The 26,492-nt window shown below is 37.3% G+C and overlaps 1 protein-coding gene across 1 annotated transcript in view; it reads right to left on the reverse strand.

Annotated features, from left to right (window-relative positions):
* Positions 1-3,550: 3,550 nt before the first annotated feature.
* Positions 3,551-26,492, reverse strand: part of KCNK5 (potassium two pore domain channel subfamily K member 5) — a 30,544-nt gene continuing 7,602 nt past the window's right edge. Inside the window, exons 2-5 of the mRNA XM_072333586.1 lie at positions 7,860-7,971; positions 6,311-6,477; positions 5,239-5,407; positions 3,551-4,510 (exon numbers count right to left, since the gene is read on the reverse strand). Of these exons, the coding sequence (XP_072189687.1) occupies positions 3,690-4,510; positions 5,239-5,407; positions 6,311-6,477; positions 7,860-7,971 (1,269 nt within the window). The 3' untranslated portion in view covers positions 3,551-3,689. The remainder of the gene's footprint in view (positions 4,511-5,238; positions 5,408-6,310; positions 6,478-7,859; positions 7,972-26,492) is intronic.

The following is a 26,492-nucleotide window of genomic DNA, read 5'->3' on the forward strand; positions in this document are numbered from 1 at the left end:
CCTGTCGTGAGATTTGTATCTGAAAAAGCCACCCCTTTGCTAAAAAACAGGCTTCGACAGCATAGGACAAAAGCAAGAAATGTCACAATGATGTCACGAGGGATGAAGTCACCTGGTCTGAAATATTAAAAAGGGCCTTTGTAGGAATGAACTTTTGTTGTCATGTTTCCAGATTTTATTCATTTATTAACAAATTGGCTTAACTTGGTGAAATCAGCAAGTTACTGTTGTGGAAGTAGACTCATGCCTTACACGATGCAACTGAAGGCACAGTCTACTTGTAGGCAATAATCAGAAATAAGAGTTTTCACTTCTATTCCATTCATTTTCTATATTGCTTTTAAGTGTTTTGTTTTTTTAAATAAACTCTTCGTTTTAGTAAGAGATCTGTCTTACCTATAAAAAGTAATTACATTGCATTAAGAGATCAGCTAACATCACCAGTTAGTCAAATGAAATCTTATGTGGCATCCAAAGAAAATGCTTCCAGATTGACCGGATAAATAAAATAACTACAAAACTATATGAAATAGCACTGGGGAGTTCATTCAAATTAACTAGAGGCACTTGGGAGGCTGAACAGCTCAAAATCCAGCCCGGATATTCCTCTACATCACTTTTCTCAAGACATGGAAGACGGGCAGACAAAAAGCTGTCTGGCATAGCACTTCGGTACTTCTGAGATGGCACCACTATTTAAAAACCCTGGGAAATGGTTCAAATTTTTTGGAGAGAGCCAGCATGAAAGCTGCGTGCCAAACAAAACCCTCCAAAACACTGAAAATAAGCAGGGCTTAACAAGACCAATTGTGTTGGCCCGTGAAAAACAACTTGCTTTTCTCCCAGTAGCAGGACTGCATTAAGGCACGTGATGGGATGTCTTGAAAACAGTTTTGTGAGGTGCGATCGCATTTCCCCAAAAAAGTGGGAATTTTGTTCTTTTAAAATAAATTTAAACCATTACTTTAAATCCCACTATATATACACACTTACAGCCTACGTTGACTACACTGGGAAAGGCCAAAGAGCCACATCTAACTTGATAATACGAAACAGATACCACCCATTCTCAGCTCTGGCACACAAGTGCAGCACTTTGCAACAGAGAATGGAGAGTCTGTGCTCCAGTGTGAAACATCCCTCCCAGTCAAAGACCAGACAAAGATCTGGGTTGTATTATTTCTGTATTAAACAGAAATTTATTCACTTACTTTTTTGAAATGAAGATCAAACCTTGACTACACGTTTCCATTTCACACAATTTCAGCAAGCTTCTTCTCTCCTTATTGTCGTGTGCTTCCTAATTGTTGCTAAAACTTCAACCTTTGCATCAATAATGGAAGACAAGTTGGATAACAAAAAAAGCTATATGGAGTGCTTTAACATTTTCTCAAAAAAAAGAAAAAAAAAAATAAAGAAAAAAAAATGCTAGATTTGCTGCACCAGGTATGCCTTCTTACCTAACATGCCTGACAGCTATAAGGTACAGCTGTCAACCACGCTCCTTCAGATATAAAAGATGTTGAAGGAGGGCTTGGAGTCATTTAAAAACAATGCAGAGGTGTGTATGTGGTGGGGGAGTTGATTAGAATTAAATCAGAATCTTCTTTATAGCACAAGTCAAACTCATCCAGCCACCCCTGCTCCAAATGGCAATAACATAATACAGTTGGACTTGAAATTACTGTCACCCTTTACCAATCAAATACACATTAACAACTGACTCCAATTACACCATTTCCACATTTTTGTCAGCAAGACAGTTCACTTTCTATTTGAGAAATCTCATACATGGAAGATTCTGAAAAGAATAAAGACAGTCCCTTGTTTCACAGTCATGACTTCTAAACTTCTTGTCAACAGGATATCCAGAGTGCCAGTTTCCAAAGGAATGGCCGGCAATTGAAGCCACAGCCAATATCTGTGGTTAATAGAAAAGTCTAGTAATTAAAGATTAGCACTGCAAGATTCCATAAGCTCTTCTTACAAAGCTAGCAAGTCTGCCAGCATTATACCAAAAATGAGAATGAGACAACCTTTAACTGTTCACTGAACTTTGAAAACTTTAGGACATACAGCAATGACATAAATACAGTGAAACTATACAAAATAACAGAACTTGACATATTAAGGTTCAAAGGCCTTGGCTATGTTCTGTTCCAAGTATATCAGATATAACCATAATCAGTTCTTCTTGCCAGCATGTAATCAAGAACCACGTTTGTGAGAGCTGTCAGGGTTAATGCACGGTACAGAAAAACAAAGAAAAACCATGGTATAATTTTCTTTGTAGCCAAAATAATTTGGGCTTAAACATTATTAAAAGAGAGAACTCCTTCTCAATTAGAAGCCCATTTCAACCCAAATAATTTCAGGAGTTTAGAGCCAAGGTCCCTTTTAAAAAGTGATTTAAGTCCTTAAATCACTTGATCGTATCACAGTTTTGCACAAGATTTGACATTGTTCACCCTTCTTGAAAGTAGGATAGAATAACCATTGCATATGCACATAGGTCAAGCTTTAAAACAAATAAAATAAGCAAATTATAATCAACTGTTTCAAAAATCACCTCTCATTCAAGTCTAGTCTGAAGTACCAAGGCTGGGAGGAACATCAAATAACAATACTGACTAACAGACTGCACAGGTCAGTAGTAGTGCTACAGGTCTATTCTGACAGGCATTAGGGCATTTGGAGAATATCCATGTCTCCAAAGGCAATTTTTTACCCTCAGATGAACAGCATCACTAAAACTTCAACTGCACATAGATACTGTATAAAGTTCATTCAAGTATTTCCTCTAAGAAATGGACAGTGGAAGGACACTTTCAACATTAAGAAGTTGCATCCTGTTTGTGCTCCTACATGCTTTGATCAGTAGGTCCTCCAGTCTCCTTACTCTTCAACAGTTCTGGGGCTGAGTTGCAGTTTAGCAACCCAACCGGTAAGCTTCATCCCAGATATTTCTTCCTTGTTAGAGAACTCCTTCTCAGTCCATTCCATGGAATTTTAAATATTAATATTTTATTCACAAAATTACAATTAATTATAATTTGGCAAGCACAGACATATTCTAGACAGATGTTTTAAAGCTTCCTCCTAAGTCTGCCAGCACACCTCAGCTCAGATCTGTTTGTCTTTAGTGTTCCATTTAAAGTTTCTCATCAAGAACCACTTGTGGTTTCACCATTTTTTGTGGTAACAATGAGTAGCTTTTTTAAAAAGCAAACCTCTTGCTTCCATTTCTGATCAAAGTGTTACTTAAATCCAGGTTTTCAGAGGCAAAGGGCTAGAGGAGTAACCGAACACATTTGATGCCTGAAACAATCTCTTTGCAACTGTGTAGTTATACTCCCAAACTAATTCCTCAATGAAATGCAGAAATGCAGAGCAGGTCCAGTGTATTAACTAGTCTTTTCTTGTCTACTTTGTTTGAGAACCATAAAATTCCAAGAAGGAGTAGGACTCCTAACTCAACTGGTATTTTACAAGTCTTTTCAGATAAACATAGCAGATGGGCTCAGAAACCAACTTAAGATAGGGAAAAGGACACTGGAGGTTATTAGTTTGGGACTTGCTTTTGCTATCAAAGAGATAGGAGAAACTGCAAAAACACGCTTTTCTCCTTGCTCTGTTAATTTCTTCAATATGCATTGATCATTTTTCAGAAAACCACTACCAAGCTCACTTCACGTTGCAGCCTTCACATTGCTTACTGTATTATACTCATTCATCAGTTGTTCGTAAGGCACAGAAAGTTCTAGCTCATTGTTGGTAAAGGTAGACTCATCAGATGATGGGAATTTTACTAAGTTTTTTGCAGTTTCAGGTTCCTCTACAGTATTATCATCCATAGAGGACTTTGAAGTTTCCTCATCATCTGAGATATCTTCCTCTTCATCATCATCCTCATTTACAAATGTTATATTGGCATTCTCAAATATTAAGGGTCGATAGTCTCTGGAATCCCATACTTCACCTTCTTCTTCACTTATCCTGTCTAGTTGGTTTACAAACATGTTTCCTTCAATAGGACTGTCTCCAATACGTTTATCATGCAGATGTCTCAAAACATGACCATTCTGAATGTCCAGGGAAGACTCCTCATACTCAAATGACTCTGACTTTGTGTAAGTCACCTGAGCATCTTTAATGGCATTCTGCATATTTTGTTTGGTATTTTCTACTTTAATCATCTTGTCATTGTTTGTCTTCAGGGCCTTCTTTCCAATTTGCTTAATAAGATCATTGTATGTCTCTTCCTTTTTTGAAAGAAAGCTGAAAATGTTCACATCTTTTGAGGTACCCATTTGAAGAGGTTTTTTAGACCGAGGATGGTTGTCAAATGACTCTTTTCTTTTCTTTCTCCGCTTCTTGATTGCTTTGTGGACTTCTACAAACATACTGACTTTCCAGTTGACAAAGAGCGAAAGCCAAGCTAGTCCCAGATAGATCCATAACTCCACAAAGTATCTGTAAAGGGCATGATAGTTTGCATCTGGATTTACACCTACAAAGAAAAACAAGAACATCAGAAGCGGATTTGCAGCTGAGTTATTAGCCCAAGAAATACTCCATTCCACCCTAGCAGAATCCAGTTCTTAAAACACTGCTTTGAGAGGTGGTAAGCAGGGATCTGAAACCCTCTGACAAAGTCGATTCTAGTTCTTCCACTTTTTAGCTGCATGTATTCTGACCACTGGAATACAATGTCAAATGGCAGCACATGCTTCATACGTTTGGAAAATTTTAAGCATTCTCCCAGACTTTAAAATACAGATATAGGCACTTTGCTTGAGAAAAGGATTAGTCCCAGAATTCCACTTCCTAAGGACCATTTCCAAAGCCCAAGACAGTGAAGCAGACAGATTTTAAGAGGTAGACATAATATGTTCAGTGTTTCCTCTTCAACTAGCTTTAGACAGCTGCCCAGAAATTATCACTTAACACTGATGTGCCCTTTTAAAGGCGCTTAAATGCTGCAGTAGATAGGAAAGCTCCATGCCTGAAATAAGAATCTAGGGAAGCTGAAAGGACTTCAAATTCCAGAGCCTGGCTCCAGACAAAGTCCAATAAAGGCCTTACGTATCTAAACCAAGATGGAAGAGCCAATTGCAACATTACTTAATTTTTATTGAATCTTTTATTCAGAAGAAAGTGTTCTGAAAAGCCTTTTAGAATTAGAGTTTAGAAGCAGAATTGACACAATGAAACAATACATGAAATATAGTTACTTACCAGCAACAAAATCTCCGAATCCTATGGTGGTAATAGTAATAAATGAGTAATAGAGACCTTCAATGTAATCCCATCCTTCAGTCACCATAAAGACAAAAGGAGGAATAACCAGATGGACCAAGACACCCCAAACGATGAAAATAGCTGTGCATGTAATTTGTGCTTTCCTCTGTAAAGAAAGAGGGAAAAGTCATGGAACCAAATCTAATTTTCCATTCATGGCACTGAGCATCATATGACAGTACCAGCCATTCCAGATTTGGTGCCAAAAGTTTCTAAGTCATCACTAAAGGTCACTTACTGCTGTGAACACAACTATGTCCTACAACAGTGCATACAGAAGATCAGAACTCCTTGTGCTGCTTGTCTCCTATTTACACTTCCTACCATTTGCCACTCATTTAACCTCTGTACAAAGCCTGCTTCACAAAGCTGGGTACACACATTCATTTCACCACCATACTCAGTTCTTTCTCAAGTGCTAAACCTAGAAAATTCTAGCTGTTTCTGAAACCAATCCCACCCTCTTCTAGAAGCTCAATCCTTGCACTCTCTCCCATTTCTGTGCTGTTATTAGAAATGAGATAAAACTCATCCAACGTGGAAAAACAAATAAACAAAAAGACAGTAATTGAGAAAAAAAATTGCTTTACAGTTGGTTCACTGCATAATAGTAAAATGCTCGTGCTAGCATAAAAACTAAAGGTAGAAGCAAAGCAGGACAGCTTATTTCCACGCTACAGGAGCTTGCAAGGAATGCTTGTGAAACTAAAGCCTCGTCTACGTCAATTCTATAGGTTTCTCATGTAGGGAGATGCATGTCTTCATAGAAGTTATGGTATTTATATTTAGTATTAAATGTTTCTGCAAAATATCATTTGCTAAAAGTTCTGGCAGAATTAACAGATAGGATCTAGCCCTCCTCAATTATTTCTACACAACAAATTTTTGGACAATTCATATTTGTAGCGGTGTCTGTTTATTACCACAAGAACAGGTAAATTAAAAAGCGTAAGCTTGATTTGTGCATCAAAAATAAACAGCAGGAAGATAAACAAGCAAAGGATCTTACCAGGCTTACTCCCCTTTTTGTCAGAAACTGGCCTAGCCTCTTGGCACGTCCTCCAAAGAACTTCCCCAGAGCACTGATCCACGTCAAGCACAGAGGAACTCCAAAGAGCCCATAAAATATGCAAAAGAGACGCCCAGAGGGTGTCTTTGGAGAAACATTTCCGTAACCTGAAAGAGATAAGCATGTGCATGGTCTGTTCTTGTTGCAGAGAATTCAGGGCAATTCTACCTATATATTAAACAACACTGCGTGGGCTTCTGCTGTATCAGATGCTCCTTACTTCATCATCTCTAAGAATATTAGTCTACTCCAGCTGCTGATTTTCTGAATTTGGATGCCTTCCAACATTACTCCAGAAAATATGTATTCCATTAAAGCAGGCTGAGAGAAGTACTACACTTTAAGTGCTCCCTGGATAACATGCATCTTCTTGACAACATGAGATAAACATGAGAAAAAACTCATCCCAAAACCTCTGAAAAGATTTCCCAACCTTAAGCAGCACTTAAGGTTGAGTTTGAATCAACATTATGAAATAAAATTGACTCTGAAGTAAGCTTTCATGTGAAAGATCCATTCTGCACATTCACAGTGTGGCCTGGTGCCTTCCCAAGGTAAGGGCCTGAAGTAAGTGAGAGGTGTGTTGTGACGCTGCAAAGTAGTTCGGTTGAATTTTGTTCAATCTCAGGCTTTAAAAATCAGGAACCTAGTTTATGAACTTCTGCCACAGTTTTCTTGTTTAGGTGAGCTCCTGACTTCAGCTTTGTGCTATAAATTAAGTCATAAGTTGGGTATTGAGAGCTTCAAGTAGAACAGTGCTATATATGACCTAGCAGTAAGACTTCCACTTACATGAACCTCCAGACTTCTCTCTCTGGTTGAAACTTGACTTCTCTCTTTGGTTAATTTGTATGCCTGGATTTTTTTTTAATTATTTTTTTATTTTTTATTTTAACACTGCATTGTGGGCAGGCTGTAGCAGTAACTTCTAGCAAAAAAAAAAATAAAATCTGTAGAAGCAGATGATTTTCAGCTCTAAAAATCTGTATGTCAAATGCAAAGGATTTTATATGCACAAGACACACTCCTCGTTCCTTCCTTCCTTTAAGAGGTGGATTAAAACCAAGACTAGATTGTTTTGAAAGCCAAGAATACTGCTAATTCAGTAGCATTTGAAGACTCATGTGAGCAACAGGATAGTTATGCAAAAAATCTCAGATGCACGTGCTTTAAATTAACAGAAAGTTTTATAATGATTTTGTTAAGGGATTTTATGATTTGTTAATTTAAGCATACGAATGAATGAAACTGGAATGACACTAGTCAAGTCAACAGCTCTTGAATCTTGATTATTAGAGAGACTACTCAAGGGTACAGTAAAAGCATAAGTGCCAAAAACCATTTTTCCTCTACAAACCTGCCTATAAACACATGTACTCTATGCAACTCCAGCCATATCAAGTTTATTCAGAGACTAACTTGACACAGAAATGGAAGAGTATGAACACACTGGATCATAAGGAAAAGAATTAGGAAAGTTGATACTTACCGATTGTAGTGATTACAGTAGCAGCAAAGATCACAGCATTAGGCCAGTTCCAGTTGTTGAAAGTGTTGTTCCCAGTGATAGCAACTCCCTGATCAGCAGCATTTGATACAACCTGAAAAACAAACAAACAATAAGCAACTCTTTACAGTCATTCTTGGGAAATCCTGGCAGCACGAAACAGAAATATATCTGTCCCTCAGAGGTATTTTCCCTTCATTTGTACTCGAAGAACAATCACATCAGTTTGTTTTTTGTTGTTTTTTTGTGAAGGCCTGCCTAGTATATTCACTAACTATAATTTTAGGGAATATTAAAAATTAACTTCAGATAGCAAGTTGTAATACTATGGCATTTAAATAGAAGCTTTAATTAGAGACTAGCTCTAGTTTGACCCAAAAGGATCTCTTCCAAAAACTCAACAATCCTTCAGACTGATCTAACATTTAACATTTAGCATAGTCCTTGAATTTGGCTTAATATTTGAGACATCTTCAGAACTGCTATCCTTTTCAAAACTGATACCTAAGTCCCATGAGACTTGGGTAACAAGAACACCCGCTGTCCTTGGCAAAGTCAGACCATCTATAAGTCAACGTAAAACTGCATTTTTCAGTGAAGAAAGACAAATTAACAATTTTTCAAAATATTTCATGCAAGAGAACTCTTTGAATTCAGCCCTTTTTTCACCTCATCTTTGTATTTGCAAAGCATTTGTTCACAATGTTTTGGGGAAGAAAGTGATGTTATTGGCATTTTCAGAGATTTAGCAAGGGTGGTTTTCTGACATGCATTCAGGTGCTGAAAAATTAACTGTCTTGGCCCTTTGTAAAAAGGGACTTGGAAGACGTAGCCTCCCTTGGCTTTCTAGGACTGGACTACACAAAATGCTCTAATACAAGGATCTGATGATTCAGTACAGTAAGTCAAAGCTTAAATCAAAATCTCACATCTTTCTGATTTAGGCATTCTAGCTCCCTGAACTGAGAACATCAGTTTACCACACTCTCTTGAAAAATCCCAGGTTATTTATCTTTCCTCTGCCATCTTGTGCTGCTGTTAAACCCCTCCCACGTTGTTCTGCTTTCTTCCCTTCCATGTAAATTGAGGTGGCCAAACCAGTACTCTAAGGCTACATCCACATACAGAGAGGTAAAAGAGCTCAAACAGCTGATTTAGAATATTATTCCACTTCTCATCTCTCTTCCTTCATATGCATTGAACACAGAAACTTTCTTAAGCTAAATTCCTTTTAATGTAACAGGCGAGATTTACCTTGACTGGTAAGAACTTATACAGGTATGTACAAACAGCCCTTCATTTGCCCCTTACTTCCTTCCTACTTGATTAAGATCTAATCTTGGATCCAGAAGAGACTCAACACAAAGTTCAATTGCTACTAGAAACATACACAAGTTAACACAGGTTTTAATTATTCTTGAGACTTATTACATTTCACCACCCTTCCACTGTAATAAAAATGCTCTCAAAGTGAACATACTGTACGTATACAAGATGCAAACAATTTAATTAAAAATGCACTTTCAGCATACAAGCTATTAAAGAAGATAAAAGGATGAGCACTGAAAGTGAATGAAGGTACAGAATTAGGCCTTTCTGCTGGGAAATCGAAGGTGTATGTAAGACTACAGTCTTTTCATAGCCAGCAGGCTCTGGACAGAAAAGGATGCAGAGAGAACTCTCACTAATTAAGTCATTCGTCATAAGAAAGAGGTGCTGAAGAAACAGCCCTAAAACAGACTTGTCTGAGAGCAGAAAAAGCAAGCCACGCTCTTACAAAAATATACGAGTCAGTTATTAGAGATCACAAGAGTTCAACTAGGAGAGACCAAAGTAGCTTCATCAATTCCTGTAGTTTGCAAACGAATTACCTGAAAGTTCACAAAAACACTGAAAAGACCTGATAGACCTCTCACCCCTTAAAAGAAGCCTTGACTTTTTCCACTGTCCAGCAGAACCCCACAATATGTTAAATCAAACACAGTTTCTCCAGTTATTTTCCATGCTATTAGCTCACTTGGATTTTATTATTATTTTCTCACAGAGCAACTGATCTCATAAGAGACACACTGAGGTATCTGTTTCCATTGTCGCTGGGCCATTATCTCATTGCGTTACTCCACCTTCAGATCATGAGCTCAGTTTCCCACTACGCATGTACAGCTACTTTAAGATCTGCCAGCTCAAGGAGGAAAGCTGCTGGAATTATTAGCTGCTCTTCACATTAGGCCTGCAAGCATTTGGGGGCAGAAACAGCCAGCTACCTGAGCTGTATAAACTTGACATTTTTACAGACTCTTAACGATCAAGTTGACTCAAGATTTACTTTGTTAAATCTCCTATATCTTGAACAAAGGAGTTTACCTGAGAGATTCTGGGAACATGCCATTTGCATCCCCTCCATGCAAGTAACAATATGACTGAAAAGTTCTCAAAAACAACTTTAAAATAGAGAGAAGCCTTGACCCTAAATATATGGATACGTTCCTAACTCTCTAGCTGTACTTCTCTGTTTGCTACTTGGGGGTAAGCCCAGAACAATGGCAAGGTCTTCCCAAACTGGGAAGACACATACTAAGATACTTCTTCAAATAGTTTTTTTCCTACTGGCCTGTGTCAAAGCTTGCTAGAGAAAGCCTAAAGGTTTTGCACTTTAAGTAGGCATCACTTCATATCTGCAGTGAAATTCAAGGCATTGTATAAAAGGTTGCCTGGATCCAAAAAGATAAGCAATAGGAAAACAGAGGACTACTGAGGTACTTGTGGTCAGATGAATTAAAGGGACAGGAAAATAAAAAGGCTATAAGAACTTGAGCAATTGATCCTGCCCCATAGACACCTTACTATGTACAAAAAGAATAGCCAGATACGGTTCAGTGCCAAGTCTCCTTTGAAGAAGCTAAAGCCTCCTGTGTTATTCAAAGCATTCCTTAGAGATATGGCACACAAGCTTACTGGTGACTTAAAAGTTCTCCCAGTGGTATGAATGATTTTCTTTTGCACACACTAACTGTTTCACCATAAGCAACAAGAAGTAATCAAACCATTAAGCCTGAAATGGTTCATTTTACTCTCAAGAGTATTATTGTGTCCTCCCTACATAAAGGGCTGATACATCCTAGAGCAGACCCCATAAAAGCAACAACTGCTGTGTCTATTCAGGTCTCTTAGGCTTTGTCCCACTTCCACCTCCAAAGGAATGTGAAATCATTTTATTTCTTTAATCTATGTTGTAAACTCTTGACACACAGAGAAACATTGAGAACTATTAATCTACCATGCAGATCTTCCTACAAAACATGGAGCTTCAGCAGCAATCTTATTTTTTTGCAATGACATCCATCTCTCTTATGTAATTTGTAGAGGATCAAAAGCAGTAAGGCAGTCATCAAATCATAGGTACATATAATACTGACAACTCAGCCAAGTACAATAAAATTGTCCAGAATCATAAGGGATGGATTTACAATGGTCAGATGAAAATCCATATTGTTATTTTTAAACCAAAATGGCAGGATTTGAGCCCTGGCTACTACAGCATTGCTGTACTGATTTTGATTTCACACAGGACATTTCAGCAAAAGTGTAATCTTTTCTCTTCTGCTGGTCAAATATGGATGCAAAGTTAAAGCTACATCTGTTTATAGGTGGATTTTTTCCACAAGGTTAGAGAAGTCCACAGCTATGATGTGATTCCCAGAACAGAATACTCAACAGCTCTGCTTGTGGGTTTTGTTTGAAGAAAACAAACAAAAAAATAAACCAGGAAACTTCTGTGCCAATAAAGCCTTCGCAAAGAAGGATCTGAAATGTGCGATGAAGTGTAAAGGACAACTCCAATAAACAAACCAGAATTTATAAGGAGATTGATCATCCATCAAACTCCAAGAAGTCCATTTAAATGCCAGGTAATACCAATGGAAAGGTTTGAATTCTTAGAAGTTTAAGTGACATTCACAGTACATGCACAAGCAAAATAATTTGTTGTGATAACATCTAGCATCTGAAAACAAATAGGTAAAGTAGTACAAGAAGTTGTATGGACATTTTTCATGGCTTGCAAAATAAAGGGCTCTGGATCTCTCAAAAATAAATAAATATATCCATGCCAAGCAAAATGTATATCCTTTCTATTTGTCCCTTGTGGTTTTTGCAGTTATATAGCTACAGCTATAAAGTTACAGTAGCAGTCAGGTGTTTAGAATAATCAGATTTTATGCAATCAAAACATATTTAATTGTTAATGCTTATCTCTGCAATAACAATAATAAAAAAATGAGTCAAGACAGATCTATATTACAAGACCTGGCTGGTGTAGATAATATTGTTTTAGGATTACATGTAAATAGAGAAAAGAAGTGCTCTGTCATTCCTTTTCAAGAAAAAAGGAAACATTTGCGTGTGGCCACAGCCAGACTGACACAACTTCCTTGGACTCCCTGCATAGACAATACAGTCACCATGGCCAGAAACGTCCTGCTCTGTTGGCATATTGCTCTTGGACGCATGCTTGCATATTAAAGGCAGCAGAAGCAATTTCAAGAGCACAGCCTGACTTTGTGTTTTACAGCTAAGATCAAAATTAGTATGTTCACAGCCAAACTAGGAATATGCCCTGACTGGCAGCTATCGCTGCTTATCTATAGCTCTAGTTCATGGCTCCAGTTTTTATGCAACAAGCAAAGATTTTTTAAATTATTGTTTTGAAACAAAAAATGTCATGATTTATTATTTTAAGCTACCTTAGTTAATGGGGGGGGAGGGGGAATAAAGAAGAAAAGAGAAAATAGATTTAATACAACCACCTCTGATTCCCTCCTTCCCCAGGCTGATGTGTCCTGATTGAATGGAGGATGCTGCACATCAGAGAAAATACTTTCCTTAGTAAAGTGTCTTGGCAGCAAGGGGTTTGGGTAAAGAAAGGGAAAGTGAAGCCAACTATGCAACTAATGGTTTTACCAACGTGTACAGGTCAGAGCAGTGTTTTTCCTCAGTAATTTTTTGTCTGGATATATACAAGTAATGATTTATGAAAATTTTAGATTAAAGTTCTCCAAAATCTTCACATTAACCTATGTATTGTTGAAGCGAAAACATTTCATGCCAGCTTTCACTCTTAAAAATAGCTGCACTACTGAAAGTAGTCAGAGACACAATATGGCAGAGCTGCAGAAAGATCAGAGAATAAACATGAGGCTAAACTACCTGATCTAGGCAGCACAAACGGCAGCTACTCTAAACTTTAGGATGGCTGCTGTGTACAGTGAAATCAAAGCTCATCACTTCTGGAAGACAAAAGAAATCCTTTGAGGTAACCAAAGTACATAGTCCAGAATACAAAGCAGCAGCACTGTTTGGATGGGAATATTTCTGCCAGCTATTCAGCATTTGGCACATTCTGTATGTAATCCACTCAGATCAGGTGTATGCATCAAATTAGTTGTAAATGTATCCCCCTACAGAATAGCTTTAAGTCACCAGGAAAGCAAGGACTTGTGGCTTCTGCCATCCATTTATTCCACCCTTACCAATACTGTAATGACAGGCTTATCTTAATAGCTCACTTGAACTCCTAGTTCCCAGCAGACCAAAACAAGCTGGCACATGACCAGGGCCAACACACAGGTCCAAGTGAACAAGCTTTTCAGGCTGCCTTAGCCACTTGACAGTCTCTGCAGGACTATGTTAACCAGTAGGGCTTGGGATGGTTGACCTTTCATTTCCTTCTCAGCATTATCTGCATCTGCAGTATGAATTTTATGTTTGTCAGGACAAGAACCATGCCAGATGTGAAAAGAAGACTTTTAGCTGAGTCCTGGATTTCCTACTTCGCTTCTGTGGGGAATGGTTTGCGACCTTTTTTGTAGAAAGAAAAATAAGACAAGTGAACCACATTGTCTCGATCTAACAGGCAACACCCTTGTGTCTTGCTAACCTGTGAAAGTTTTACTGTCCTTTACTGACCTATGCAGAGAGTAGAGTTAGAAGGTGCAGGATATGAGTCAGCAGCACCTGCACTGGAGAAGGATGGTGAGAATGAATCAAACAAGAAAAATTCCATGTTTATTAAAGAGAACATCAGATAACTACACAAGCCCAAGTCTGGATGAACTGAGCATATGCATGCGAATCCTCAGCTAATTCAACTGCTGTGCACGGCATTTCTTCCTGCCAGGTTCCCTGCTCTCACACAAATCCTAGCATTTATGTAGTCTATTTTAATGAATATAAGACTCAAAGTCAAACAGCAAGTTTTAACAACAGCAGTCATCTATCACAAAACAAAAATTGAAATTCAGTCAAGAAATCAGAAGTAGTAATTGAGGGAATAATGCTAGCTTACTTCTGGAAGAATGAAAACCACAACTCTGATATTTGGTGTTGACAGATGTAAATAACAAACCTAAGCAACCACATATATTAATGTTACCTGAAAACTGAAGAGATCAATACTGACGCACAGGATTCCTGCCCTCTTGTTTCTGTTCTAGCCAAAATCAAACTCTGGAAAGCAAGTGTTAGTCCCAGTGTTTACATTCCTACGTAGAACAACTACAAATAGCATGAGACACAGTTTTTCCCCTTGCTGCCACATACTGCCTTTAAAAATGCTTTATTAAGTGTTACTGCAAGTAAAAACTTTTTTTTTTTTTCTTCATTTTTTAAATCAACATTAATCTCATAATACAGTTCCCATCAAAGGGCAAACTTTTCAAAGTTACAACTTGGGAAAAAAAAACAGAAGATCCTGGCAAAATATGAGTTTACATACTTCTGTGGAGGGTTTTCTTTCCAGCAATGCCAAACTTTAATTCTGAACAAGACAGGGTTTTCACACTCCTTCTGACACAGCACAGCAATGTTATATTCTCAATTTTCCATAAACTATAAGCTCTCCTTAGCTCTTCCTCTTACCCATTTCAATGTATTAGTGGATTTTGTTTTTAATTATTATTTTTCTGATTGCTTTGTTATTTAAATTTACTAAAGGTGAATTTAAATGATCCACTGACATGTTAGCATAGAAAATGGAAAGGTACATATAGGTCAAATGTACTGTAGATACCACATTTTAGCAAAAAAGACTGTAAAACAAGATTGAACTTGCTCTTTGGAAAAAAAATAATCCTGTTGATTCTTCATTTACACAGGCAGCTTATCAGTGTTTCACGCTATTTATGCAACAGTGCTTCCCAATGTACATATTAATTGCAGATCCTAGACACTCTACAGCTCTTTCCCTTCATTATGCTTAACTTTGGTCTGTCAGCAACTTGGACTTCCATCTAAGCATACCTTTTCTTACCTAACAGAGCCTCCAGCACATGCCACTTCATACAGTGCTGTCCCTACATCTAAGCCTGATATTTAAAGAATGCATGTAAATACATGCCTGGTCTTCATTTTGCATAGTTTTGTTACATAACAAAACAGCAAACCAAACGGTGTTTGCATCTGCTCATTTAGAATACAACACACCCAGAGGGCCCCTCTTGATTTACTTACAAGTTTGTTTTGTTGCAACACTTTACTGATTTTTTTTTGAAGAAATAAACACACACTGGGGAAACTCCTGTTCCTAGAGCTTTACGCTTCTAAGAGTAATTGTTTTTGTTTTTTTCATCAGACTTGCTGGCTTTAATAGACGGAGAAATAACAGAGTGGGATACATTGTAATGAGCTGGACTTTGAAATCAGACAAACTCCAATGAGAGTAATTAAGTTCACGTCATGAAACTGGCCATAGATTAGAGCAATTTATTCCTTTACATCTACTGATTAGCCAAGTAAGCAGAGCAGACTGTCCACTGAGAGCACCTGAAGACTAGGGAGCTTAATACAGTTAAAAATACAAGATAATACAAAACAGAAGTGATCTTTAGAAGAGGGAAAATACTCTCATCTAGGGGACTGCATTGCTGTAAGGAAACCCTGTTTATGTCCTCCAAAGATATGACTGGACTTGAAGACCAAAAAGCACTCCCATCTAATCCTTACATATTTTTTATCTTGGAAAATATTGCTATTATAATTCTTGGGAAGCTTAACGTGAGGTTTATTTAGGTGTTCAGAGCTGAAGAAGAATACAGAAATATCTCAAAGCAAATCAAGGTTGCTGAACAAAGCACATTAAGATGACTATGAGAGAAAGACAGTCCATGGGTTAAGCTAATTCATTCCTATTTGTATCTGAAATTATAATGGATTATCTGTTCTTTTTAAAATTCACAATACCCAGTTTCAGAATAACCTGTATGCATAGAAAGGATTTTTAAATGAACATTCTTGATACTGGTAAAACACCACTGCATACAGACTCTAGGACTTTCCAAGAATATAGGTTGTGGAGTTTTTCCAAAAGCGCCTGTCCTTGTATGCAAGGCAATCATAAATAAAACTTAAGAGATAATAATGTTACAGGTACCTACCTTTATTAGGCTAATATCCTAAATAGCCATTCTGCCCTTGCAGAAGGGACCTTCTTTCCAATTGTTCTGCTAAATAAAAAGAAGCTGTCCTCACTAAGTATGGATGGAAGCTATTCCTCTCCTACTAGCACTATTTTAAATATACCAGCAGTTATGCATGTTAAACAATGAAGGAAGTTCTAAGGTAGATTGAGTCACAAAAGGAACAAAACACACATATGGGCACTGGATTTTGTTTTACCTTTCTGCAAGTACAGTGTGTGGGAACATCATCAAATAAATAACCTTAAATGTGTAATGGGGACCAATCATCAAGATTTCTGAATACAAAACATTGACAAGTTGGAGAACAGAGGAAATCACGTGCTTGGGCTGCAAAGGACATTTCTTACTGAAGACAGTACTGCAGGTGCAAGCATTTTACTTCACATCCTACCTAACTGGCAAAAAGAACCAGGATAGAGAATGCTTCTTTGTCACAGATAGAAACACTTGTTATTTCATTCTTCAAAGCACTCGTTTATTTTCTTCTTGTTAGCTTGCAATTTAACCAGATGAAGTTATTCTTTAAAAAGGCAATGAGTTGATTGACTCATACTGTGCAGAACAAATCATGCTCTTCAAGCACTATCTGAACTTATTAACCAAAATAGGTCTAATCCAGACAAACACAAGAAGGTGGGAAAAGGCTTTCACGTGCAAAATTAGAAAATATATGATTTAGACTCATGTGTCAGCTTGTTATCAGAAAGCTGCACAATAAATAAGGAATTTAGAGGAGACGTAAGAACTACCTTTGTACTTGCTTGAACCTGAAAGACTCATTACAAAAAATAATAAAAATCAATTGTAGCTAATATTTATGAGTCCAGAGGCCTCAGGATACACTCTACTGGAAACAACTTGAGTCTACAGTCAAATTAATTCCATATTTTAGCTTGGGTGTAAGGAAGGTAGGCAACTGCACCAGTAACTCCCTACTTGAAAAGATGATCAAAATCAGACAAAGTGTGACACGGATTTAATTCACAGAACATAGCAAACATGAGAAATCTTGGGCATTTTGACAGTGCTGGCATCAGATATACTCAATACTTCTCTTTCCTCCTCTTGTCCTGCCCACCTGTAAATTAAAGCCAGATGCTCACTCACTGACCATTTCAGTAGTTAACAGAGATGTAAATGCTGATCTCTGAAATGAATTCTACCCTACTTACAGCCAGTCTTTGTGTTTGCTTCCATGCAGAGAAAGAATTTAAGTGTTCCTGTAACTTACTACAAAATTACCTGCTCAATCAGCCTTATGTAGCTGGCCAAACATCAACTCCCACTTCAGCAAGTAGCACCATCACCTCATTATTCACACCAGGGTAACACAAGCTTCATGGAATATTGATATTTTCAGCTTTACATGGAAAGTTACAGCTCTTAAACATAACAGAGAGCTTGCCTGAGGACAGGATGCTTCACAAGATGCAAGTGAACTCTTGTTTTAATGTTTATCACTTGGCATGGGGAACAAGGGTTAAGAGTAAATGGAAAACATCCTGGGAAATAATCTCCATTACCACGACAAGATAACTGTCTCTTGTGGGACAAACAAGTGAGCGGGGAACAAATTTACTGCTTAACCTTCCTGGCTTCCCAACTTCTGCAATACTTACAAAAGAAAAGTAGTAGTTCCAGGAAAGGGTGTTGATTTAACAACAAAAACATATACAGTATAATAACTTGCCTTTAGTAAAGAACCATTGGAAAAAAATCATTTGATTAAGTTGAATTACAGAATCCCACAAAAGACAGCATTCCAGCAAAATGCAGCTTAACATCTGTCTAGTTGGCATAACTTACTTTTCCAGTCTACACTATAGACAGTCACTCCTTCAATTAACCTAAAGTAAACGGAATGTCTGAATAATTGTGTATCTGCAAGTTGTATTTTATTAACCTTGAAAGCAATATAGGTTTTGTCATCAATTTTATTCACTGAAGATAAGGTCTCATACAGATTGCACATTGACTATGATAAATCCCAACAGTGCTTTAAGGACAGAAGTAATGATAGAGCAGTCAACTGTCCGACTGGATGAAGCTTCTAGAGTTGTTTACTGGCATCATTTCAGACATTAGTAAAGATGGCATAAGACAATTCATATTACCCATGGATACAGACACACTGTAAATCAGGAGAGCTTATAGACTTTGTCATGCCTTCAATACATCAACATCTTTTTCAAACATCTCTTGCATAGCCGATTTGACAGGCCTGCAAACAATTCTGACCAACTGTAAATTGTACTATTGCTTTAGTTTCAAGAACAAAATACCTTAATGAAGAGCAAAGTTTAAAAATGTGGTATTTTTAAGGCTATATTTAAGATGTTCTAGGCAGCCATCACAATTTATTCTCTCCCACTCTCACTCCCTGACATACGCAGTGCTACTGAAACCATGAGCAGCAAATGCAGAAGAAATACATGCTTTTCATTATATCACAGGCATCCAATCATACATTTTAGACTTCTCAATAACAGAAGTACATCAACAAAAACAAGGAAGAACTGGATGTTTGAAATCCTTTTCACTGATATATTGCTCCCATTCTACAAAGCACTGGTGAAACTCAACTGGCATCATAAGGAGTCTTCCAGACATTCACCTTCAAGAAATGGGAACAGAAGTGTGCAGGGACTAGAGGAATGAGGGAAGTCTTATAGGCTAGCCAAAGCAATTTGGACTGCTAAAAAATAAGGGCTGAGAAGGGACAGCAATGCTGCATTTTGTACTAAATCAGAAACAGGAATACAAGACAACAAATGCAAAAGCCATTTAAATGACAAAAACAGCATCAGTACAAGAACAAAAATTGAGCACAAACAGAATTTAACTGTAAATCAAAACAAATTCTCAACCTAGGCAACAGTTTTCCCTCAACCCATTAAGCATGGCAACACAGACAAATGTCCCCATCTACATCAAGCTCCAGCTTAATAGTGACTGCTTAAGTTTAATGAAAATATTTCTATGACGTGGTGTTATGGTAAGATTTCAGATCTGAAATCTTTATTACAATTCTAATGCATTAGGTATTGTTCTACAGCAGTATCTTCTTAGTAAGAAAGGCCAAGAATACTTCAGACAGAGGTTATGGAAAAGAGTAAACAATTTCAGTGCTTTCTGTAGCATGTCACAATTCTGTAGTGCTGTTCATTGGCACAGGGCAAAACAGGCAAAAATAAAAGCAGCAGACTAAAACAAGATACTTGGAAAGAAACAACCACAGTGATAAACAGAATAACAAAACTAGCAGCACTAGCATGATTTATATTTTTTGTATAAGACTTCTAATGAGCTAAATAAAAAAAGTTCTTAAAATATGGTCCTAACATCATCAAGCAGATGTCATTTCCTGTAGTGGATATGCTAGTGGTTCTACAGGATGGAAACAGCACCCTCCTGCTTTTGCAAAGCCTGATCTTAAGACTACATTTTAAATGTACGTGCTAAATGTACTGATTTTGTAGTTATAATTTCCACTCATTACTTGTACAAAGTGCTGCTTTGCTGAAGGTTTACAGTTGGCTGTTTGGTCTACTGCTATCAGACATAACACAAGAGCTGTTCTCTCCAGATTAAGCACATTTTGCATGAAAATACTGCAGCTGATAAAGGAAACAGAACCCTAATCAAAAGCTGCAGTGAAAATACCACACAACTCAGAGGGGAAAAAGAAGGGGGAAGAATCCTTTTGTTTTGTAAAAAGCAAAGCAACAGTTTCATTTACCATTGCAGCTTTCATCCCTAAGTCACTTCTTTACAACATATTATTAAAAAAATAAATAAAAATAGACGCCTTGAGAAATGTTCAGTCAAAAGACATAAGCAGTTTTTAAGAAATCTTCATTTTGTGAACACGTGTTTGCGGTAACCTGTCATACTTGGCCTACCATTGATTTGCAACAACGTCTGCATTCTGTCTTTTTCTCTATGCTCATGGAAACAGCAACTATACTACCAAACTGTCTATTGAAAGGAACGCCAAGTCTGAGGCTTTAGTTTTCACCCAGTAAACTCATAACGGGGCCACAAAAGGAAGTTCAGCCCAAACAAGGCTGGACTGAAAAACAAACCCCTCTTCACTACCAAGGAGAGTGAGGACAAACAAGCACTGCTTATGTGACATTACAGAAAAGCTGTGAGTAGTCAGGTCTTTAGAATTATTTGTTGTTCTTTCTGTGCCTTAAGTGTGTAATAGCCTCTCATACCTACGCTAGCAATTTTCATTTGTAAATCAAATCATGTGATCAAGTCTCTAAGAAAGCACAGAAGAACTTAAAGCCACTGTTTGGTTAGAAACCAGGTAGTTGTAAGCTGCAACAGGGTGGTTTTTTATTTTTATTTATTTATTTTGGAGCAGGGAGATATTGAAGTTACAGTTGAACAATGCAAGTTTTCCCTCACAACCAAACACTCTCAATCACTGCACTGTAAGAACTCAGATTCTCATAACTTTTAAGTAGTTCAAATGACTTCATTTGCCAGTCCAGTAAACTGGTAGAATAGACACCTTTCACATGCAGAAGTCATATGCAGGTCTTTCTGCTCTGATGTAGCTGTCCTGCTGTTACCCTTCCTTTTGCCATAACAACTGGGCAGCAGTACTCTTGATTAATTACCTCCCTGCACAGATGTGAGAAGATGGCAACTTTGGGCAAAGTACTGTAATGAGGGAGATAATTCTCCTGCAGTAAACACCTCATTTTGATAGCATTTTCTATTTTAGGATAAAATATAAAGCTAAGTCCTATTGATACACGAACACTTAGCCTGTTAAAAAAAAAAAAAAAAAATTATATATATATATATATATATATATATATAATAAACGAACAAATGGAGCTGTACTTCCATTCCACAGTACTAATAGGTGTTACTGTTTCCTCTGGAAAAAAAGTTCTAATTTGTAGGGATATTAACCTCTTGGAGGCATGTCAATATTTTTACAGCACACACTGTCTAAGACCTGCTTGTGTATGATGTACAGCATGGACAGTTAATTTTCCTATAAGTCATAATTCATAGGACAAACAATGTGAGGGATATTAATGGAAAGAGATCAACAAGGTTATTTCCTTTCATGGCTTTCTGCAGAGTTAAATAATAAGTGAAACTCATAATTCAGCAAAGTTAAAAGGAATGACTACAGAACTGAATGCTGAAGCTTACCTATTTGTAATACTTTCTGATCCCATACTTGTATTAACTAAGGGCTGCTTAACTTGTTTTCCTTCCCCTTTTCACTGATGTGCAATGGACTTAAACACCAACAGTCTGAAAAGGCAATTGGCTTCTTTGACTGATCACTACTACAAAGTTTGACATTTCATATGGATTTTTCCAACAGTATTAAATTCAGAATTAGATTCCAGTTTAATTAACTAATAAGCTATTTTGATGCAAAGCATATTCAATACTTTACCAGCAATCCCTTGATTTTGCAATTATTACAATTACAGAACTGTCTCCTCTTCGCTGTTTCAAGTTCTACACAGACACGTATTGAAGACAAATTAACTAAAGGTTACTGCTGCATGAGAACTGCAGCTGTTCTGCAGATGCTGAGTGCCACAACTTTTCCTCAGCTTCAGAAGATTATTCTCATTCAGAATTAAAACATATCAGAGGATTTATTAGCTTACATTAGTGCAGCTTAACTTGGAGGATTTTCCTACCAATTCCTTGTCTGGGAAAAAAAAAAAAAAAAGAAAAAAAAAAAAGAAAGAAAAAAGGTATTTAAAACTCTTACATTGCATCAGCTGAATAGCACTAACAGTAGATTAGAGTTCCTGCCTATCTGAATACATACACGGTAACTAACGTAGCCAACTCCCATTTACAAGGGCTTTGGAGAATGCTGCAGTCCCCATTTTACAGATAAGAAAATGGAAACAGAAGAGTCAAGAGTTTAATCAAGCCCTCACACCAGTTGGTGACCTGTAAAGCGGGATTAGAACCAGCCTCAAGTAAATGTGGTGGTGTATTGCCAACAGGGTTGTTAACAATTATATAAACAGATGCTAATGCACACAACCTCCTTAGAATAATGCATTTTTGTTTAGCTGAAACTGATTTATGTAGATTTAAATTAAATCATAACAGTAATCCTAAAGTCAATTTTAAAAAGTTATTGAGTTTAATTTACTATATGGGCAGAGGTTGGATCATATCCTCGTAATGTTGCTTTCCCCCCCAGTATAATCAGCAACCTTATCAATCTTTGCAGAATTCCACCCATCTATAAAATGGTACAAGCTGAAATATTTAAATAGAAAAGCTTTGATACTAAGCGAGAAAAGGAAAAGGAGAAGTCAAGTTTAGAGTGAGGTTTCATCTTATCACGTTTTCAGTGTATGAGAATAGAGAATATTTCTTTAGGACATGAAAACTGACAGGTGATCCAAGCTGGACAACTTTGCTTACAGAAGCCCTAAGAAAATTTTCAACTAGGAACTAAAAGGAACTAGAGCATAAAATAATACTGTGTTAAGAAGCTGATTATGCTCCTACATTGATAGTCACACATAAAACAATGCATCTTGATTAAGAATCTCACTGTTCCTAAAGTGTTCTTTCTAGCTAGGAATAAAATATTAGAGGCTTTTTGATTTCATCCCCAAATTATAAAGCAAATTTAAGGTCTTGCTTCTCTGAAGACAAACTAAAAGGTGCTGCTGAAGTACTGGAAGCATCATGCATCTCCTATTTAACAGCCTGTCTGAAAGAAAAAGAAGCTTAAAAAAAAAAAAGTCAATAAAACAGTTGTTATTGGTCTGACATTTATGTGAACTTACATGTGGTGGAATAAAAATCTTATTTATCTCAACATCATCAACTCAGTGAAACAGAACTAAAAGTGACCAAGACCCAGGTGGAGCAGAGCACTAAGTACAATTACATTATTAATCAAGCAGACTTCTGAACTGTCTAACACTGTAAGCTATTAAATTTTAGGGGCAGAGCCTTTACTAACTCACCTTCTTAAGCTAAACAAACAAACAAGTTTCCAGGGTATTTTTAGTCAACCAAAAAAAATGCAGATAACCTCACCACACTAGTCTCTCTATCTTCCATTAGACTGCAGGAGGAGGCAAGGCAATGCAGACTTCCAACAACAACTTGGACAGGATGTTTTGTAAGAATAGCAAGGTGATGGGTTTATGTAAAGAGAAGTAGCAAGGGGAAGAAAACTGCCAAGAAACACTATCTGTTTAGAAACTTCTCTTATTTAAAGCTTGTTTAGCTTTATCCATGGCTAAACTTGAAACAGTATTATGTTACAAAACTACAAATCTCCTCAAAAATCAGACTTGAGCTAACCTAGCATTTAGCAGAAGCAGCAGCTACTCTGTACAAATATTTTCAGATATAAATAGAGAGATGTGCCAACACAGTTATGGCAGGATATGTAAGAACTGTGATCAGTAACTAAGTTAACTGTGCAGAGGAACAGCCTTATCTAGACACACTCAGATCTGTAACAGCATCACTTCCTTAGTATATCTTGTTCCATGTGGTAAGAGCTTGAACTTGAACAGTAGTAACATTATTTTGCTGGTAAGAGTTGCCTACTCATTATAATATTTCTTTAAAACTGTATGTATGCTGCCATAACTAAACCCAATGCTGCATGAACAGTTTAACATTAAAATGGACACACACTGGAACAATCTTCTGCTATTTTGTTATATACAGCCTTACATCACCACATACACTGAAGAGGCCTTCTTCCCATGGAAGCTTCCAATCTGTAACTTAGACCAAAATCATAAACAAAAGAGCAGATATAGAACTGAAACTATTATCAAAAGATCACTGAAGTTCTGTCACATTTTGTCCCTGAGCAAAAAAAGCTGGTTCAGAAAAAAAAAAAAAAAAAAAACAAACCAACAACCAACAAAAAAATCAAAAAACCTGCATATATCCTGTAGAAAGTTTTCTGAATAAACAAACAACAAAGGTTATTCAACTGAAAAACCTTTAAGAAAACTTGTTTCACAGCTTGAGTCCAGCTTTCAAGTTTGCCCTACAACTGTTTTTGCTGTAATACTCAATGAACAGGTCAGTTGTTAATTAGTCTTAAAACTGAGCTTCAGCATTGTGAATCTTTTCCATTGCTGATTTTACAGATTTTCACTCTCAGTCACTTGAATATCAAACTACCTTTGTTTAGATTTTGCAATGACAACATCACACAAGTGAGTTCATTAACTGTGATAAGGATGTTTGCCATGTCTGATGTTGTTCTACATCTTACTACTGATATGAAAAGGAAGAACAGAAATGCTTTAACAATTACAAAAATGTGCATTTTCCCACTGAAAACAAAGATAAAATTATTTCATATGATGCAAGGGAATCAAGAAGGTAGGGGAGTCAACAAAGCCCTACAAAGCCCTACAAAGCCTTCCTCACATTCACCATGCCCCCCATTACAAAACTACCAAACCTCACACTTTCAGATTCAAAAAAACTTCCCATATATTTGCAGGTCACTCCTAAACATTTAACACAAAACATGCTGTAACTGAAGGCAAAAAATAAGACACAGCATTGACACATGGGAGGTAATTAACAGTCTGTGGCCTGCCACTTCTTGACTGCCCCACTCCTGGGGTGGCAGGAAAGCCAAAACTCCCTGCTATCATCTTGCCACTGTATTACAGGAAGAAGGCTCAGCTGGCAGAAGCACTATCGTTGTTGCCTTCTGTTCTTTACACTGCTTTCTTTCCTATCTTTGATTTCCTGCAGCTGTCATCTCTAACTGTTTAGCAGGCATCTATTACCTTTTCCTTAGAAGCTGGAGGCAGAGGAAGCCTTTGCACTTTGCTGAGTAGAGAAACCTACAGCATAAAAGCAGCCTGGCATCCGAAATATTCAGAAAGTCATCAAAACTACAGAAAATCTTCAGTTACCTCAAATAAGTGAGATGGTTTTCATAAAAAAGATATACAGAATTCAGCTGTAAGAATCTATTCAACATCTAGAATGAAACTATTCTCAGCAAGAAACAAAGCCACAGCTGAGGGGACATCTGTCCAAACTATCAACTGCCTACACTGTAGTAGAGCTGAAGAAACATTCTTATAATCCATCCAAATAAAGCCAAGGCACTCTTGAAGTGGAATTATCTCTTTATTTTATTCCTTAGAAGTAACATATCTATATTCATTTCAACAGACAAGCTGATAGTTTTAAGACCTTGCAAAGACCATGTACCAGCTTCATAAAAAACTGCTGTCATACTGCAGCTACAGCCAGCAAAGATACTAGCGCTACCACAGCAAATTATATGGCAGCACAATAAAATTTACTACTGCCATGCTGCTGTGATAGGAGTAATTCCTAAATTCTTCCTTTTCCTTCTCTTGCCCTCCACCCCAAAACTCTGGGGGGGAGTTGGAAACATGTCATATTATTCTAAAAGGACAAACTGACAGTAATCACTCAACAAAGCTTTCAGACTGCACTGATACCAATGAGAAAGAGTGATTTTCTAAACATGAACTCCAATGCCCTTCAAAAACCCTTGTGCCAACAAGGCAAACTTTGATTACAGAATTGCCCTCTATGACTCTGCAGTCACGTACACACCACTTACACAGGCCTGAAGGTTGAAATTCTAACTTACCTGGCAAGTTATCATGGTCCAACTATTTAATGTGATTTTAGCATATTTGCATTATGGTCTGCAAAGGTACTTAGCTAAAACTGCAACAGCTGCATCTATAGTAGGATATTGTAGCCAGATTGCTACAGGAGAAACCAAGTTTGATTGTATCCCACTTCTTTACGCAGCTGCTTGGCTCCAAATACGTCCTCTGCTCCTTGGGTGCCTGGAGGAGACTCATCAGCCTCACTACTCTTGAAAACCAGAGAAAACATACTTAGAGCTGCTGTTTCTTTGGTAGGAGACCACACATGATTCTTAAGTGACCTTCCTTCAAAGATTTTCCTATTCTCTTGGAGTAGGTCGGGAGCGGAAAAGAGGAGCAGCAATCCAAGTACTAGAAGTCATGCACAGAAGTCATCACTGAATCTGACATTTTAGCCAAGCCAACAAAAAATTAAACCAACAAACAAACAAACAAAAAACCCTAAAACAACAACAAAACCAAACTAGATGACA

Source organism: Excalfactoria chinensis, chromosome 3, assembly GCF_039878825.1.
Source record: "Excalfactoria chinensis isolate bCotChi1 chromosome 3, bCotChi1.hap2, whole genome shotgun sequence".
Classification (NCBI taxonomy): Eukaryota; Metazoa; Chordata; class Aves; order Galliformes; family Phasianidae; genus Excalfactoria; species Excalfactoria chinensis.